This window comes from Lipotes vexillifer, unplaced genomic scaffold (assembly GCF_000442215.2).
Source record: "Lipotes vexillifer unplaced genomic scaffold, Lipotes_vexillifer_v1.1 scaffold258, whole genome shotgun sequence".
Lineage (NCBI taxonomy): Eukaryota > Metazoa > Chordata > Mammalia > Artiodactyla > Lipotidae > Lipotes > Lipotes vexillifer.
Genome location: NW_006793735.1, coordinates 931,161 through 947,622, shown reverse-complemented (window position 1 = coordinate 947,622; position 16,462 = coordinate 931,161). Strand labels below are relative to the sequence as shown.

Below are 16,462 nucleotides of genomic sequence, written 5' to 3'. Positions count from 1 at the left end.
AAAGAGTGCCATTTTGAGATCACCAGACCCCGGCTTTGGCTCCAAAATCTGCCAGTTAAGATACTCATAGTGTAGTGTAATAGGAAAGAGCACAGGTTTTAGAGTCAGACAGCCCTGGCCTGAGCGCAGATGCTGCAACCTAGTAACTGTACAACCTTGTGAAATTTGCTCATCTATAAATGAGGACAAAGGTAGTATCTACCGAACAAATTAAAAGTATTTTAAAAATATATAAAGTGGTTGATATATAAAAGTGTTATTGATTTACCTGAGATGGTCATTTTAGGAGAATAGTAAACTGGAAGAGCAAAGTACTTTTCAGACACTAATTTTAAACACATTTTCTCTTGTAGCATCCTATATCAAGATGGATTGCCCGAACTTTCTTTGATAGTCCTGAAAAGAATTATGAAAGAACAATGGCTGTCCTTCAAATTGAAGCTGAAAAAGCTGAATTACGGTAAAAAAAAAAAAAAAAAAAAAAAAAGGGCAGGGGTTGGAGTGCAGGGAAGAAAATCCTTTCCTACAGTTGCAAACCACAGGAAGAAATTTAATAAAACTATTTCAACAGTGTAGGATGCTCTGTGTAAAAGGGTGAAGATGGAGAGAGAATTAGCCTGTTTAGAGAGGAGATTATGAGTTGGAGACTAGAAGGCTATTAGGAGATAGTATCTGTCAGATTAAAAAGAATTCTTTTTTGAAATGTCCTGACTCTTTTAAGTGCAAGGTAGCCCTCTCCTTCCCCTCCCCGACCCAATTTCCTTTCTTCTTACACCCAGTGTCATCCTTAGAGGTGACTACTATTTAATGATCTCTTATATTTTATGCATTAAAAATATATTTTTTGTATATCATTTACAAAATATATTAACACAAATGGAATCCTGTTATCAGCACTGTTCTGCACCTTGTCTTTCTTTCATGTAAATATACAGTCATTCCTTGGTAACTGAGGAGGATTGGTTCCAGGACCTCCAGTAGATACCAGTCTGAGGATGTTCAAGTCCCTATATAAAATGGCATAGAACAGTTGGCCCTCCGAAGATAGATAGGGCCAGCTGTATCTTGATCTTTCGGTAATAGCATATACTCTATTCTTTTTAATGGCTGCACTGGATGGATGTGCCTTAATTTTTTTAACCAGTGGGGGACCTATTGTTGGTACTTAAGCTCTTTCCAAGTTTTCTGATAATTATACATTGTGCTGTGGTGAATATCCTCATATATTTTTGCATATTTATTCAGTGTATCTGGAATATAAATTCCTAGCAGTGGCACTGATAAACCAAATGTTATGCTTTAAATTTTAGATAGCTTTTGTCAAACTCTTCTTTAAAAAGTTATACCAGTGGTCTTTTCTGTCACCAATACAGGATAATTCTGTTTCTCCATACCTTTCCCAGTAAAGGAATTTATCAAACCTAAACATTTTTGCTGATAAGACAGTTGAAAAGTGTTATCTCATCATTTCAATTTTGTATTTTTTGGCAAAGTTGAGTATTTTTTCGTATATCTATTGGTTGTTTATATTTCTTTTTCATAAATTGCCTATTTTCTATTAATTTGTGCATTGATTAAAATAGCCCCTTTTGTTTTTGTTGCAGATATGTTTTCCTAGCTTGTCATTTGTCTTCTGACAGTGTAGAGTTTTTATGTTTCAGATAACAAAAATGCAGTAGTAGCTAATATGTTTTTGAACACTTACTGTGTACTGATGCTTTAATTGCTTTTAATATATTTACTCATTTAATGATTGTCAAGCTTATCAGTCTTTTTCTTTAGCTTCTGGAATTTTGTGTCATATATAGGTCTCTGATAATAATAAAATAAGTAAATACACAAGTCCAAAAATTTTTTTTTTTTTTCGCAGTACGCGGGCCTCTCACTGCTGTGGCCTCTCCCGTTGCGGAGCACAGGCTCCAGATGCGCAGGCTCAGGGGCCACGGCTCACGGGCCCAGCCGCTCAGCGGCATGTGGGATGTTCCCGGACCGGGGCACGAACCCGTGTCCACTGCATTGGCAGGCGGACTCTCAACCACTGCACCACCAGGGAAGCCCCAAAATTATTTTTTAATGTTCACTTATATTTTCTTTTTCTACTTTTAAATATGATCTTTTCTGAGATTTATTTTGGTGTTTGGAATGAGGTTTACATACAATCAAAAGTACCCATTAAGTTCAGTGGGTTTGGACAAAATATATAACTGTAACCACCACTACTATCAAGGTCATTTTGATCACCTAGTGAGTCTCTTTCCTGTCCCTTCAGTCAATCCCCATCCCTTAGTCTTGGCCCCAGGCTACCATTGATCTGCTTTCTGTTCATTCTGCTTTAATTTTGTAGTTTACAAAAATTGCTATGATATTGAAAACTATTTAAATGATTAAATGAACATATGATTGGCTTGTTTGTAGATATGTAATAACATGTATGTGTAGTTACCATATAGAACTGTCATTAAGTATTTAAGAGCATGAAATAGCATTATGCCTCATACTTAGTTAGCTTTGGACATTTTTGAACTTCAGACATATACCTTTGATAAAACATCAGATTACAAAATTTCTTAGACATATAACAATCCCAAACAATTTCAAAACAAAACAAAGTAAAAATAAAAACAAAAACAGGGGACTTCGCTGGTGGTCCAGTGGGTCAGACTCCGTGTTACCAATGCAGGGGGCCTGGGTTCGGTCCCAGGTCGGGGAACTAGATCCCGCACGCGTGCCGCGACTAAAAAGATCTCACAAGCAGCAATGAAGATCCCGTGTGCTGCAACTAAGACCTGGAGCAGCCTAAATAAATAAATAAATAAATAAATAATTTTTAAAAAGCTAAAACAGGACCCTAACTTTTACTCCTAAAAGAAAGATGCAAGTGTGAGAATGGAATGGGGAGTACCTACAGATTTTTAAAAATATATGTTTAGGTATTTGGAAAACTGAAGCTTAAAGGGAAGGTATAAAATAGAAAGGAACTGTCTTACATAATTGATTCCCCCAGAGATAATTTATTTTTGGTCCTCCAGAATTTTTAATACTCTGTACATGTGTACATATACATAGCACAAATGATTTTCTCTGCTTTTTAATGAAATGGGAAGATGCCACACAAACTCATTTTATACCTTGCTTTTTCAACCTAATGATATATCTGTCCTCTCCTTCCATGTTACTATATATAGATTTCCCTCATTCTTTTTAACAGGTGCATAAGTTGTCCATTATATGGGTGAACAGTAATTTATTTAACCAGTCCCCTGTGATGAATATTTTAATTACTTGCACTTTAGATAATTATATTATAAAGAGTAGAAAAGAAAAAGGATGATATTTAATCCTAAAAAAATAAAAGATAAATGTATTCTCTTATATACACTATCACAAAGGTATATTATCTGTCATAGATAGCGTTGGTAAACTGGTTAAGGTTAATAAAGTGAATAATTTAACTGTGACAGATTTCCAGTCATAAAAAGTTAGTATGTAGTCTATAAAAATGGAAAGTAAAAGGCTTGATGGAGAAGGGATTATTCCAGGAATGCGTGGTAGTTTTGTGCAAAGGCTTGGCTGTGGAAGAAGGAAAGTATCCTTTCTAGAATAGAGATTATTCAATTTGTGAAGAAGGATGAGGACAAATAAGTAGATCTTAGAGTCAGAGAATGTTGTTCTTAATCCTGGTTTTTCTCTTTTCTTTTCTTTACAAATATTGATCGTCCAACGTTGACCAGGCTCAGTGTGATGCTGGTGGCTGGTGAATAAGATACTGTCTCTTCTCTCAAGAGGTTTTCTGTCCTAATGGTGATCGGCAGCCAGTATAGACAGGGGATGTGAGCTCCTCCAGGAAGGCTTGTTCCCTTTTAATTTCTAGCACTTGGCACAGTATGTGGTCATGATAGTAGGCATTCTGTAAATGACTCTCCTAACATTTAAAAGGCAAGAAGACAGGAAATGCATTATCACTATTCAAGTGAAAGTGATCTGTCCAGACAAAGAGCAGGGACAGGAGGAGAGAATTGATTATCAATTCAAGTGACGCTTGGGTGATTAAAAACAATATTCATTGGCTAACTACATAAGCAAGATAATAAAAGCCAAAATAAGTCCCAAATTTTGCTTATAGGTACATATCAGATATATGCATACATATGGATCTGTGGAGGGACATTATATTTTACATAAAAGCAAGACTCTCAAGTTGTTGTTCTTTATGGAGATAATTCATTAACTTTATAATTGTAAATGCTGTAGTCACAACATCACCATTCTGTTTGTTACAGGTTAAAGGAGCTGGAAGTACGAAGTTTAATGCGTGCAAGAGGCGATGGTCCCTGGTATCAGTATCTGACCATTGATAAGACACTTACTGATCATTCTCCAAAAGCAACTCCTGACAACTAATCTTTTATTTCTCTAAATACAAAGTATATTCTCTTTAGGCAAAACTAAATTACTAGATATATTCTGTATTTTTTCTGTGTGATGAATAAAAGATCCTATTCATTGCTCCATTTCTCAACATTGGTTCAGATTAAGGCTTTTGTGTGTGTGATTTCATTTTTTTTTCCAGCTTTATTGAGGTGTCATTCACAAAGTTGTAAGGTATTTAAAGTGTACATCATGATGATTTGATACACATATATATTGTGAAAGGCAGATTAAGGCTTTTGCTTTGGGGCTTTCAGCTTCCTCTTTTAAGAACGTTTAAGTAAAATAGAAAAAAAAAAACTCAAAGAAATAGGAATTTGTGAACTCCTAAAGGTGTAGCTTTGAAAGATTAATGTTTTATTTGTCTGATAAATGGAAGTTAGAGAAGTCTATGTTAAATATCAGGAAACATGTAGTTTATATACATGTGAGTATTGTAGACATGTGGATTATTCAAGGGCAGCTCAGAATTTTAAATTATATAAATATTGAACCAATTATATAAAACGTTAACACCTTAATAAACAATTTTTCAGTGAAGAGATCTCAAAGTTCAATGTTTTCATGTTTTTTAGCCATAAATCATTCTTTTAAAATGTATATACACACACATGTTCATTTTTCCTAGATGCAATATCTCAGATTCCTTAGAGTCCTTTTTCTGTAAACACTGGAGAAGTTCCACAAGGTAAAATGATTACTGTAAAGATTATGAAATGAGTAAAAGTTAAAATAATGACTGTCATTTATTAAGCATTTACTCTCTGCTGAGCACTGTGCTGAATAACTGCATTTATTCACATTATTTTTAAAATGACCTTATGAGGTCATTTTCTGAATTTTACAGATGAGCAATTGAGGCTAAGAAATTTTAAACACATGCTCAATATTTACAAAAATAAACATTTATGCTTCAACTTCCAAAATAACCTTTTAGCTTCAAAAATTCATTATTCTCAGCAAATACCTTTTGAATGCTCTTGTGCCTTAAGGGCCCTAAACGCCCTTTACAATCCAGCCAACATCCTTTGGGGTGAAAGCATTTTCTTATTTCCCCAGAAGAGGGCTGCCTCGCCCAGCTGCTTCCAGATTTTGTTTTGAGGATTCCCTATGCAATTACCACCTCATAATGCTGCCAAAGTATTTGAGAGAAGGACATGCTGTCCCTGAACCCCTGCTTGCACGAACCATTTGGTTTTGTAGGAGAAGGGGAAGGAGAATGGAAGCAGATAGGTCTTGTCAGTGGTCATTGTTAAGTGATGCTACACCTATGTACATTTGCATTCAATATTGTTAGACTTCACACGTTATTTTTCAACACCAGTAGGTTTTACTTTATTTTCTTCTTTCTATTATTATATACAAAAACTTAACATAGAAAATATGGAAAGTGTGGGACTTCCCTGTTGATACAGTGGTTAAAATCCGCCTGCCAATGCAGGGGACACGGGTTCGAGCCCTGGTCTGGGAAGATCCCACATGCCACGGAGCAACTAAGCCCGTGCGCCACAACTACTGAGCCTGTGCTCTAGAGCCCATGAGCCACAACTAGTGAGCCCACGTGCCACAACTACTGAAGCCTGTGCATAGAGCCAGTGCTTCACAACAAGAGAGCCACCGCAATGAGAAGCCCACGCACCGCAACGAAGAGTAGCCCCACTCTCCACGACTAGAGAAAGTCTGCGCACAGTAACGAAGACCCGACACAGCCAAAAATAAAATAAATTTATTAAAAAATATATATATGGAAAGTGTTACAAGAAATACTGGAAATCCCACCAGCCATAAAGAAATCTGAGAAATTTCCTTTAATTTTTTTTTAACATAGCTGGGATCATATATACATAATGGAGAGGTTTTAAAAAAAAGTTTGAAAGTGTTTCTTGGAGGGAAACGTTAATAAAACTCTACTGGGCACTAAGATGCATACCGGAGGTCAAGTGGTCGTCACAGGACATGTTTCCCCCAGAGCACACTCCTCAGCACAGATGATAGGCATTAAATCAGATCACATGTGCTGGGGAAGAACAGGGCACTGTAGCAGCCTGTGGCATCCCGAGCTAGACTAAGGGTACGTGGAATGATTGGAAACTCATTTCATAGCATCTGGAACATAGCAAGCACTGAGTAAAAATCTATTGAGTTAATGATTCATGGATTTAACATGAATTTTGAGTTATCTTTAAATTATCTTTTTTCTTTTTCTGTAATTCTATAGGACCCAGCATGGTGTTCTATAAAGACATGGGATTGAACTGAGCAGACTTCAGACTAAATTCTGAGCTTGCCAAACACTATGACAATAATAATGACTACTATCTATTTGGTATCTGCTGCATGTGCCAGACATATTAGGAACTTTATATTTAATCTTCTCTCTATCTCATATTGAGAAAACTTCACTGCTTTAAGCCCTATCTCTAAAATGGGGATTATGCTCTTCATCCCACGGTACTATTGTGAGGATCACCGGGATGATGCATGTAAAGTGCCTACTACACTGGTTAAGTAATAGGTGATAAAGTTCTCTCTGTCAACTAAAGATTGAGATGGTGCACTCCTTTTTCAAGAAAATTGCTAAGTATCCTATACTATCTCTGCTCCAGGCCTGTTAACTTTAAAGAGTAATGGAATTATAGATAGACTACAGCCAATGGGCAATGTTTTTAAAACTACTTCCAGATCATGAAAAAGTCAAAGGTACACAATTCTGCAATGTAAATTAACCATACTGTTCTCAGTAAAAACAAATACACTCTGCTGGAGATCATAAGGAGTTAGCAGAGATTGTTAGGGCTCAATATCTTTCCTTATGTAAGTACTTCCAAATTGCAGTCCTTCTCGATTTCAACTGTCTCTATTTTTACTTCCACATATGATATATACTTAATATTTTCTTTAATTTGACCTTTTTAAACTTAAATTTAAAAAAAATGTTATATTATGACTATAAATGGAAAACAAGTCCTTTGCCATAATTAAAAGGCAATCACAGGTATGACTATGGATTATAGTCTACCTAGATTTTTACCAAATGGAGACTTTCCTTTATGAAATCGAATGGAGAATTGAAAAGGCAATAACTTGGTCGTGGTGTGATGCAGTATATCTTGCAGGTACATACCCCCACTTTGGACATTTTTTGTATATTGCATTAACATGGCAATACCATTGACACTGGAAAGTATGAAAATAAATATGTTCTAATGTATCAATTATAATTAACCTTAATAATTCACATTTTTGTTTTTCAAATCACTTATCATGACATTTAATTAGTTATCTAAAAGCATAGTAATTCAGCATTGCACATCAGAATTAACCACAGAGAGTTTGTTTTTGGAAGACATTTGAACAAAACCTACCTAGAGCCATGATCTCTTCTATTTTTAACCTAATAATCACATATCTAAGGAATTATCTTAAAGAAATAATCCACAAAAATGAAAAAGCCATATATACATTAAACTCTTAATCACAACATCATATACAATAATGAAAAAACATAAGCAATATGTACTTAATAGGCGAGTGGTTTTTTAATTACTAGTATATCACTTGATGGAATATTGTGTAGCCATTAAAAATAATTATGAAAACTATGTAGCAATGAGGGGAAATACCTATGTTACTTAAGACAGAGGTAGAGAAACTATTACAGAAACCCCAAATATATCACAAATGAGATGGAAGTTTCTTTCTTTATCTTTGTAAAAGTCTCAGCTGGTATGGCAGCTTTCCTCCATGAATTCTCAGGATCCCAGTCTCTTTCTCTCTTGTTGCTCTGCCATTCTCCACATGCTGCTTCCATTGCATGGTTCAAGATGACTAACCTAGCTTCTGCTATCATGACTAAATCCCAGCCAATGGGAAGAGGGAAATAGAAGAGGGAAGCATGTTCTATCCATCTAAAACATAGAACTAGAAATCACATTCACTTGTGTTCCCATACCACTGGACAGGACTTAGTCATAAGACCATACCCAGCCTCAAGAAATATGTCCAGCTAAAAGATTTTGGAGGAAGCATACTGAGGAAAAACTAGCAGTTTCTGCCAGTCTTCTCTAGTGTTAAGTGAAAATAGCAGGATACAAAGTAACTGTACACTAAACATTAATTGTACAGTGGAGAAGTGAGACTTTGACCTGGTGATCAAAGTTAACATCACACACACACACACACACACACACACACACACACACACAATAATTTAACATTGGGAGTTCCCTGGTGGCGCAGTGGTTAAGAATCTGCCTGCCAATGCAGGGGACACAGTTTCAAGCCCTGGTCCAGGAAGATTCCACATGCTGTGGAGCAACTAAAGCCTGCAAGCCACAACTACTGAGCCCGTGTGCCACAACTACTGAAGCCTGTGTACCTAGAGCCCGTGCTCCACAACAAGAGAGGCCACCACAATGGAAAGCTCGTGCACCACAACGAAGAGTAGCCCCCGCTTGCAGCAACTAGAGAAAGCCTGCGCACAGCAACGAAGAACCAACACAGCTAAAAAAAAAAAAAAAATTTAACATTACATATGAGGGGACACATGGATATACCCTGAGAAGAACACAGCCTGTGCAGTATGCCAAAGTCAGTCTAATTCAATCCAATCACAAGGAAACATCAGACACACAAACACAAGATGTAAACATTCCATTTTTTAAAAAGCTGGACTGTTTATTAAGAATGTGAATGTTATGAATGACAAAGAAAGGCTGTGAAAATCTTCCATATAAAAAGAGGACAAACGACATACAACTAAATGCAATACCTTCCACTGTACTGGAAGGGGGAGGTATGTTATAAAGGTGGGGGGGAGTATGTTATAAAGGACCTTGTTAGATCAACTGACCAAGTTAGAGTATGGAAGGTGGATTAGATAAAAGCATTATTTCAGAGTGCATGTAAGAAGTTGATAACACTCTGCAGTTATAAAGAGAATATCCCTATTTTTAGGAAGTGGACATATTTAGGGGTAGAAGAGAGAAATATTTAGGGGTAAAGGTGGTGTATGTGATATGACGTCTCTGGCTTACTCTCAAATCGTTCAGAAAAAATATCATTTCTATGTATGTGTGTATGTATGTGTGTATACATATACACATATATTCACATATGTATGTGTGTATGAATAGATATGCACACATATATATGAGTCTATATGTATCTCTCTACATATACAGTAATTAGGTTCAGATATGTGTGTATATATACATCTATATACGTGTGTGTGTGTGATGGGCGGAATTGTGCCCCGCACAAAAAATTCATATGTCGAAATCCCAACCCCCAGCATCTCAAACTCTGACTTTATTTGGAAATAGGATCTTTAAAGAGGTAATTAAGTTAAAATGAGATCTTTAGGTGGGCCCTAATCCAGTATGACTGGTCTTTTAACAGGAGATTAGAACAAGGATATTTAAAGAGGGAAGAGCATGTGAAGACACAGGGGGAAAGATAGCCATCTACAAGCCAAGGAAAGAGGCCTCAGAAGAAACCAAACCTGCTGACACCTGGATTTTGGACTTCTGGACTCCAGAGTCGTGAGAAAATAAATTTTCGTTGTTTCAGTCACCCAGTCTACGTACTTCTATCTTCCTCCTCCTCCACCTTTTCCTTTAATTGTCCTTTACCTTCTTCTTCTCTAGTTAGTTTCATAGGACAAATTTTTCTGAGAACTATTCATGTACTTAAACTGTTCTTACAAACCGCTTATATTTAATGGAGCTGTCAAAGTGACACTGGAAATAATACAACACAATTTAGATGAATGACACCGTATATATCTGTCAGAAGTTTCATTAGAACATTTGACTTCCTTGTATACTTTGGAGCTTTCTCTTCATGTGGTCTCTTGTCGTGTCATCATTTCAAGAGAGTTTAGGAGATATCTGAGGTTTTTAAAAAACATTATTGTAGTGAAGTATAGCTGATTTACAATGTTGTGTTAATTTCTGCTGGACAGCAAAGTGATTCAAAGTTGTACATTCTTTTTCATATTCTTTTCCATTATGGTTTATCACAGGATACAGAATACAGTTCCCTGTGCTATACAGTAGGACCTCATTGTTTATCCTCTTTATATATAATAGTTTGCATCTGCTAATCCCAAACTCCCAATCCATCCCTCCCCCACTCCCACACCCCCTTGGCAACCACAAGTCTGTTCTCTATGTCTGTGTCTGTTTCATAAATAAGTTCATTTGTGTCATATTTTAGAGTCCACATATAAGTGAGGAGATATCTGAGTTTTTTTAAAAATAGAGGAGGCGGGCTTCCCTGGTGGCGCAGTGGTTGAGAGTCCGCCTGCCGATGTAGGGGTCACGGGTTCGTGCCCCGGTCTGGGAAGATCCCACATGCCGCGGAGCGGCTGGGCCCGTGAGCCATGGCCGCTGAGCCTGCGCGTCCGGAGCCTGTGCTCCGCAATGGGAGAGGCCACAACAGTGAGAAGCCAGCATAACACACACACACACAAAAATAGAGGAGGCAATGAGAATGAGAAGAAAGTGAGAGAAAGTGCAATTCTTACAAGATTTTTTTCTTCCTACATAGAAAGTTGTTTTTTTTTTAATCTTCCTACCATTTTACAAACGAAGAGAACAAAGTGTGGAGCAGTTAATTAATTCTCTCAGGTTATGTAACTAGGGAGTAGAGCTGGATAGCTATAGCTAAGAGTAACATTGGCCTTTTAGCTCCCAAATCAACGTCCTGTCAATTTTCACTTTACAAGTTCCCTCATGGAATGTGATTTCCACTGCTTCTCCCTGACTTGGTCGTTGCTTGCTGCATGCATTTTTGCAATAACCCCAGCGGGTTCTTTTTGCTGGCAGCCATCCGCCTGCAGCCTATGTTACACTGGGCCGCCAGCCTCATCTCCTTCAAAGGTCACCTTCACGTTCATCACTTTCCTGCTCAACAGCCTTCAGTGACTCTCCACTGCCTGTAAGGAGGAAGCCCAAAGTCCTTGCCCCACTTCAAACTGCCTGCAGTGTCACATTCTTTTCAGCGATAAACTTTCTGGACACTTGATCCTTGCAAAACCAGTCTATTCTTTAAATTTATTTTGTGCACTCCCCCAGTATGCTAGTTGTTAATCTGTGTCATGCAGTTGATGGCTAATCATGTGTATGTTGTGGAATACTGCATCTTAGGTGGACAAAAAGAAAATGTGTGGTCTCACACATTTACCAAATATATTTTGGGCATCTATAATATGTCAGGAGTGAGATGTTGGGAGGTAGGAGTTAAGAAGACAACAGGTGGTTTGTGGAAGAAAGTATAGTTCCTCATTAAAAGAGAAGCAGAAAAGTAATTCAAGCTGTATCAGTTTCCTATGGCTGCTGTAACAAATCAACACAAACTTGGTGGCTTAAAATGGCAGAAATTTATTCTTTCGTAGCTCTGGAAGCCAAGTCTGAAATCAGTATCACTGAGCTGAAATCAAGGTGTGGGCAGGGCTGTTCTCCTTCTGGAGGCTCCAGGAGAGAATCCATTCTTGCTTCTTCCAGCTTCTTGTGGCTGCCAGCATCCTTTGGCTTGTGGTCACATCACTCCAACCTCTACCTGTGTGATCACATTGCCATTTCCTTTTCTGTGTGTGTCAAATCTCATTCTGCCTCTCTTTTATAAGGACATTTGTGATTACATTTAGAGCCCACCCAGAAAATCTAGGATAATTCTCAAGATACTTAATTTAATCACATATGCCACACACAGATCTTTTTTTGCCACATGAGATAATATTCACAGGTTCCAGGAATTAGGATGCAAATATCTTTGGGGGGCCATTATTCAGCCTACTACACAAGTCATGATCATAAAAGCTTTTAAGAGATTTTCACATAAGAGTGTTAAAAATAAAGCAAACTTAATTTCTTAGTACTAAGTAACAAGAATTTTTTAAAAATTGGTCTGTATTTCTAATTTTCTAATGTAGTTGTATCACTTAGAAATTGTATTCAGCTACTTGTAACAGAGCATTTCCCACTACCTCTTTCAAAAATGGTGACTTAAACAGATACAAATTTATTTTTCTTTTATGAAGACCATTCAGAAGTAGATAGCCCAGGGCTGACTAGTATGCAGCTCTAAGAAACATCAGGGACCCAGTAACTTCCCATCTTTATTCTCTACCAAACCTGGATTCCATCCTCACTTAAGGTCCAAGATGGCTGCTGGAGCTCCAGGCATTACATCCAGATCAGAATGACATCAGAAGGGCATAACACTTTCTTCTTACATCTTAATTTCTAAAATGTACTAGATGCACCTAGATGCAAAGTTGGAAAATTTAGTTTTTTACCTGAGAACATTACCCAACTTCATTTTCTTTTTTTAAAAATTTTTATTGGAGTATAGTTGATTTACAATGTTGTGTTAGTTTCAGGTGTACAGTAAAGTGAATCAGTTATACATATATGTATATCCACTCTTTTTTATTTTATTTTAAAATTTTTATTTATTTTTATTTACTTTATTTTATTTTATTGTTATTTTTTTGGCCACACAGTGCAGCTTGTGGTATCTTAGTTCCCCGACCAGGGATCAAACCCCAGCCCTCAGCACTGAAAGCATGGAGTCCTAACCACTGGACCACCAGGGAATTCCCAATCCACTCTTTTTTAGATTCTTTTCCCATGTAAGTCATTACAAAGTATTGAGTAGAGTTCTCCGTGCTATACATTATGTCTCCCAATTTCTTTTTCTAAGAGAGAAGGTGGGATGGATATTGAAAATCAAAAACATTTTTTTTTGAGCAACTTCTATATGTAAAAGCACAGCTTAGATCAGGGAATGCAAAGCTGTATTATGATGGTCTCTGCCCTCAAGTGACCTGAAATCTAGTCAGGGAGACAGAGTGGATAAATAAAAGATTTTCTAAAATACAATTATTATCTAATGAGTAACATAAGCAGTAAGTGTATGTGGTAGACTTTCTGAAAAATGTGGGGCAAATAGGATTTAGAAACATCAAATGAATGAGGGAGAATATTCTAACTGGGGTTCATCATGAGCAAAAGTATAAAAGCACGAGTGTTCATGAAGTGATCAATGAATACTGAGAGAGCAATTTGGTTAGCTATATGTATGGAGGAAAGCAGTTCCCGACAGTAACGTGCAGTCACTCACCGAAGAGGAAGGAAGGTAACAGGTTTGTGGATAATGATAGAAATAATAAGAATAGTTAGCATGTTCCAGGAACTCTGTTAAATGCTTTACAAACATTTCACATCCTTGTAACAATTCTGCAAGATCGGTACAGTATTTATTTATTGAATTTTGTTCTGATCAGCATCCCTTATTTGCAGAATGCCCCCTTCCAATCACAGGCATTGGCATATTCAGACTTTCTCCTAGAAATCTAGACCTTGAGTAGAGACACATATGGATGGAATGAAATTATTGTTTCATTAACTGGTGGCAGCATTTGGAAAGAAGGTGCAGGAGTGGCTGCTACTGTGACCTTGGAGCTTTGGTTTCTGATAGTTCAGCCTATTCTTCAGTACCGGGAGTCAACCAGTACTTTTCCAAAACACCCCTTCTTATTCCTTTATGTTGGTCAGAGATAGTTTCTATTGCTTATGACGGAAGAACTCCAACTTTTTCACTCAGAGAATGTGTTGCAAGCAATAAATGCTGGGGGATACAAGGTGGGTATTTGGAATTGCTTTTCAGTTCAGAACTGGGTAGAAGGCAGTTAGATTTCCATTCAGATTTCAAGACAGAATATAGCAGGCTGTAGTACTCAGTGGTGAAATAGATCAATCAGGTGAACACTTGTACTGTGTGGGACTGTGTCTCCAGAGCCATAAAGTTCTGGGAAAGGTGGCTGTCCTAGCCCCTGGGCAGTGGGAAATGTCAGGGCTCTGTTTTAAAAGATGGATAATTGGATAATTTGATGCAAGGAAAGGACATGTTCAAAATTTTAAAGTCTTCAAGGAATAGGATGAATCTCAAAATATTTATGTGACTGTGATAAAATCATTACTTCCTGCTTGCAGCTGTAGAAAGAGATCCCTGAAAATCAAATTCTACTGCTGAAAATGCTGTCTTCCTTACTTTAATGTCCAAGTAATTGCACAAGTGAGGAAAGAGTAAGGATTCCCATAATTGAAATAGAGCAATCTAGGTTCCTTCCCTCTTTCTTCTGTTTTCCTTCCTTCCCTCTCTTTCTTCCTTCATTCCTTCCTTCCCTCTCTTTCCTTCTTTCTTTTTCCCTTTCTTCTAAAAAAGCCGTACTCCCTTTCAGGAGCAAGTTAACATTTTTCTCATTGTCCAACGCTTTAGTATTTTCTACTGATAACCATTTTCCCTGATAACCCAACATGGTCTCCAAGAGTAAACTGTAGAATCAAAGTGGAAGAGTTCAGTAGTTATATTCCAGGATGTCACAGGAATCAACAAATTCTACAAAAATGGGGCTAATATCTGTGGGAATGGCTTTTGAGGATGCTTGACCAAGGAGGGGAAAACATGAATTTGAATCAGTCCAAATCGATCGATATGGATTTACTCAGCAGACATTCTGTATAGAATGTATTAGCGTGGGCACGGTCCTAATGCAAACTTTGGTTGCCCAGCCCAAACCTGCACCAAATGCTGGCTCATGCTAAATGGTGACAAAGGACTGGAAATTCCTTGGCATAGCATAGAGGAAGGGACTCAAGTGATAGAAATGCTGAATTAGATGTATCAAATGTCTCCAACAGGGCCCAGAATCTATTCTTTTTAATTTTATAAATTTATTTATTTTATTTTATTTTATTTATTTTTGGCTGCATTGGGTCTTTGTTGCTGTGTGTGGGCTTTCTCTAGTTGCGGCGAGTGGGGGCTACTCTTTGTTGTGGCGCGAGGGCTTCTCATTGCGGTGGCTTCTCTTTCTGTGGAGCATGGGCTCTAGGCGTGTGGGCTTCAGTACTTGTGGCACGCAGACTCAGTAGTTGTGGCTCACGGACTCTAGAGTGCAGGCTCAGGAGTTGTGGCTCACGAGCTTAGTTGCTCCGCAGCATGTGGGATCTTCCCAGACCAGGGCTCGAACCCGTGTCCCTTGCAATTAGTAATTTACTAATTTTCCAACGGGCTCTGAATGCTGCTCACAGGAGTTGCCCATGAAGTGGGTTTTCTGATCCCTGTGGGGCTGGAGGAGTCTGGGGTGGATTCCCCAGGTGGTAGTAATTCACTACCAGGAGTAAAACCAGCATGGTTTTGATATGAAGCAGCAGTTCAAACGTGATTGACAGATCTTAGGGAATGGCTAATCCACAGACAACTCTGGCTACATTTTACCGTGGGGTTCCCAGGAGTGTAAGCAGTGGATCTTCCACTAAGATATCATATCCCACCCTCCCCAACTGCACGTTTAGAGACCTCAGTCAAGACACCTGCTAGATAGGAGGAGTTAGTTGGCACTCCCAGAGCTCCTTGATTGGAGTGGAGGCTGGGTTCCTTAGGAAAGATGCTATAGTATTATCAAATATGCACATTCTGAACCTTCCTCCTGGCCTTCCCTGAAGCTGCTTCCCTAGTAACAGTGCCCTGGAGAATGGGAAATATCCAAACTTTTCAAAGACTATTGGAATTTGGCTATGATTGAAACTATAACTTGCTGGAATGCCGTTGCCATCTGCTGGAGTGGAGGCTTATGGAGAGCAGATGATATATGGAGTTCTGACCTACTTCACCTCACGGTAGGCCGGGTGGGACCCCGAGCTCATCCTGTGGCTGGTACTCCAGTTCCTGAAAGTATTACTGGAATACATGACCTTAGCAAACTCTAGAATCTCCACATTGGCTCCCTGAACCGTGGAGTAAGAATTACCATAGGGCTTCCCTGGTGGCGCAGTGGTTGAGAGTCCGCCTGCCGATGCAGGGGACACGGGTTCGTGCCCCCGTCCGGGAAGATCCCACATGCCGCGGAGCGGCTGGGCCCGTGAGCCATGGCTGCTGAGCCTGCGCATCCGGAGCCTGTGCTCCACAGGGGGAAAGGCCACAACAGTGAGAGGCCCGCGTAGCGAGAAAAAAAAAAAAAAAAAAA

The 16,462-nt window shown here is 38.4% G+C and overlaps 1 protein-coding gene across 2 annotated transcripts in view; it reads left to right on the top strand.

Moving 5' to 3' along the window:
- Nucleotides 1-4,469, top strand: part of NDUFB5 (NADH:ubiquinone oxidoreductase subunit B5) — a 14,939-nt gene extending 10,470 nt beyond the window's left edge. Inside the window, exons 5-6 of one of the 2 annotated variants that reach the window (XM_007466688.1) lie at nt 354-460; nt 4,281-4,469. In XM_007466688.1, coding sequence (XP_007466750.1) covers nt 354-460; nt 4,281-4,401 — 228 coding nt within the window. In that variant the 3' untranslated portion in view covers nt 4,402-4,469. The remainder of the gene's footprint in view (nt 1-353; nt 461-4,280) is intronic. The other variant, XM_007466689.1, reaches the window with a different exon arrangement.
- Nucleotides 4,470-16,462: the final 11,993 nt, after the last annotated feature.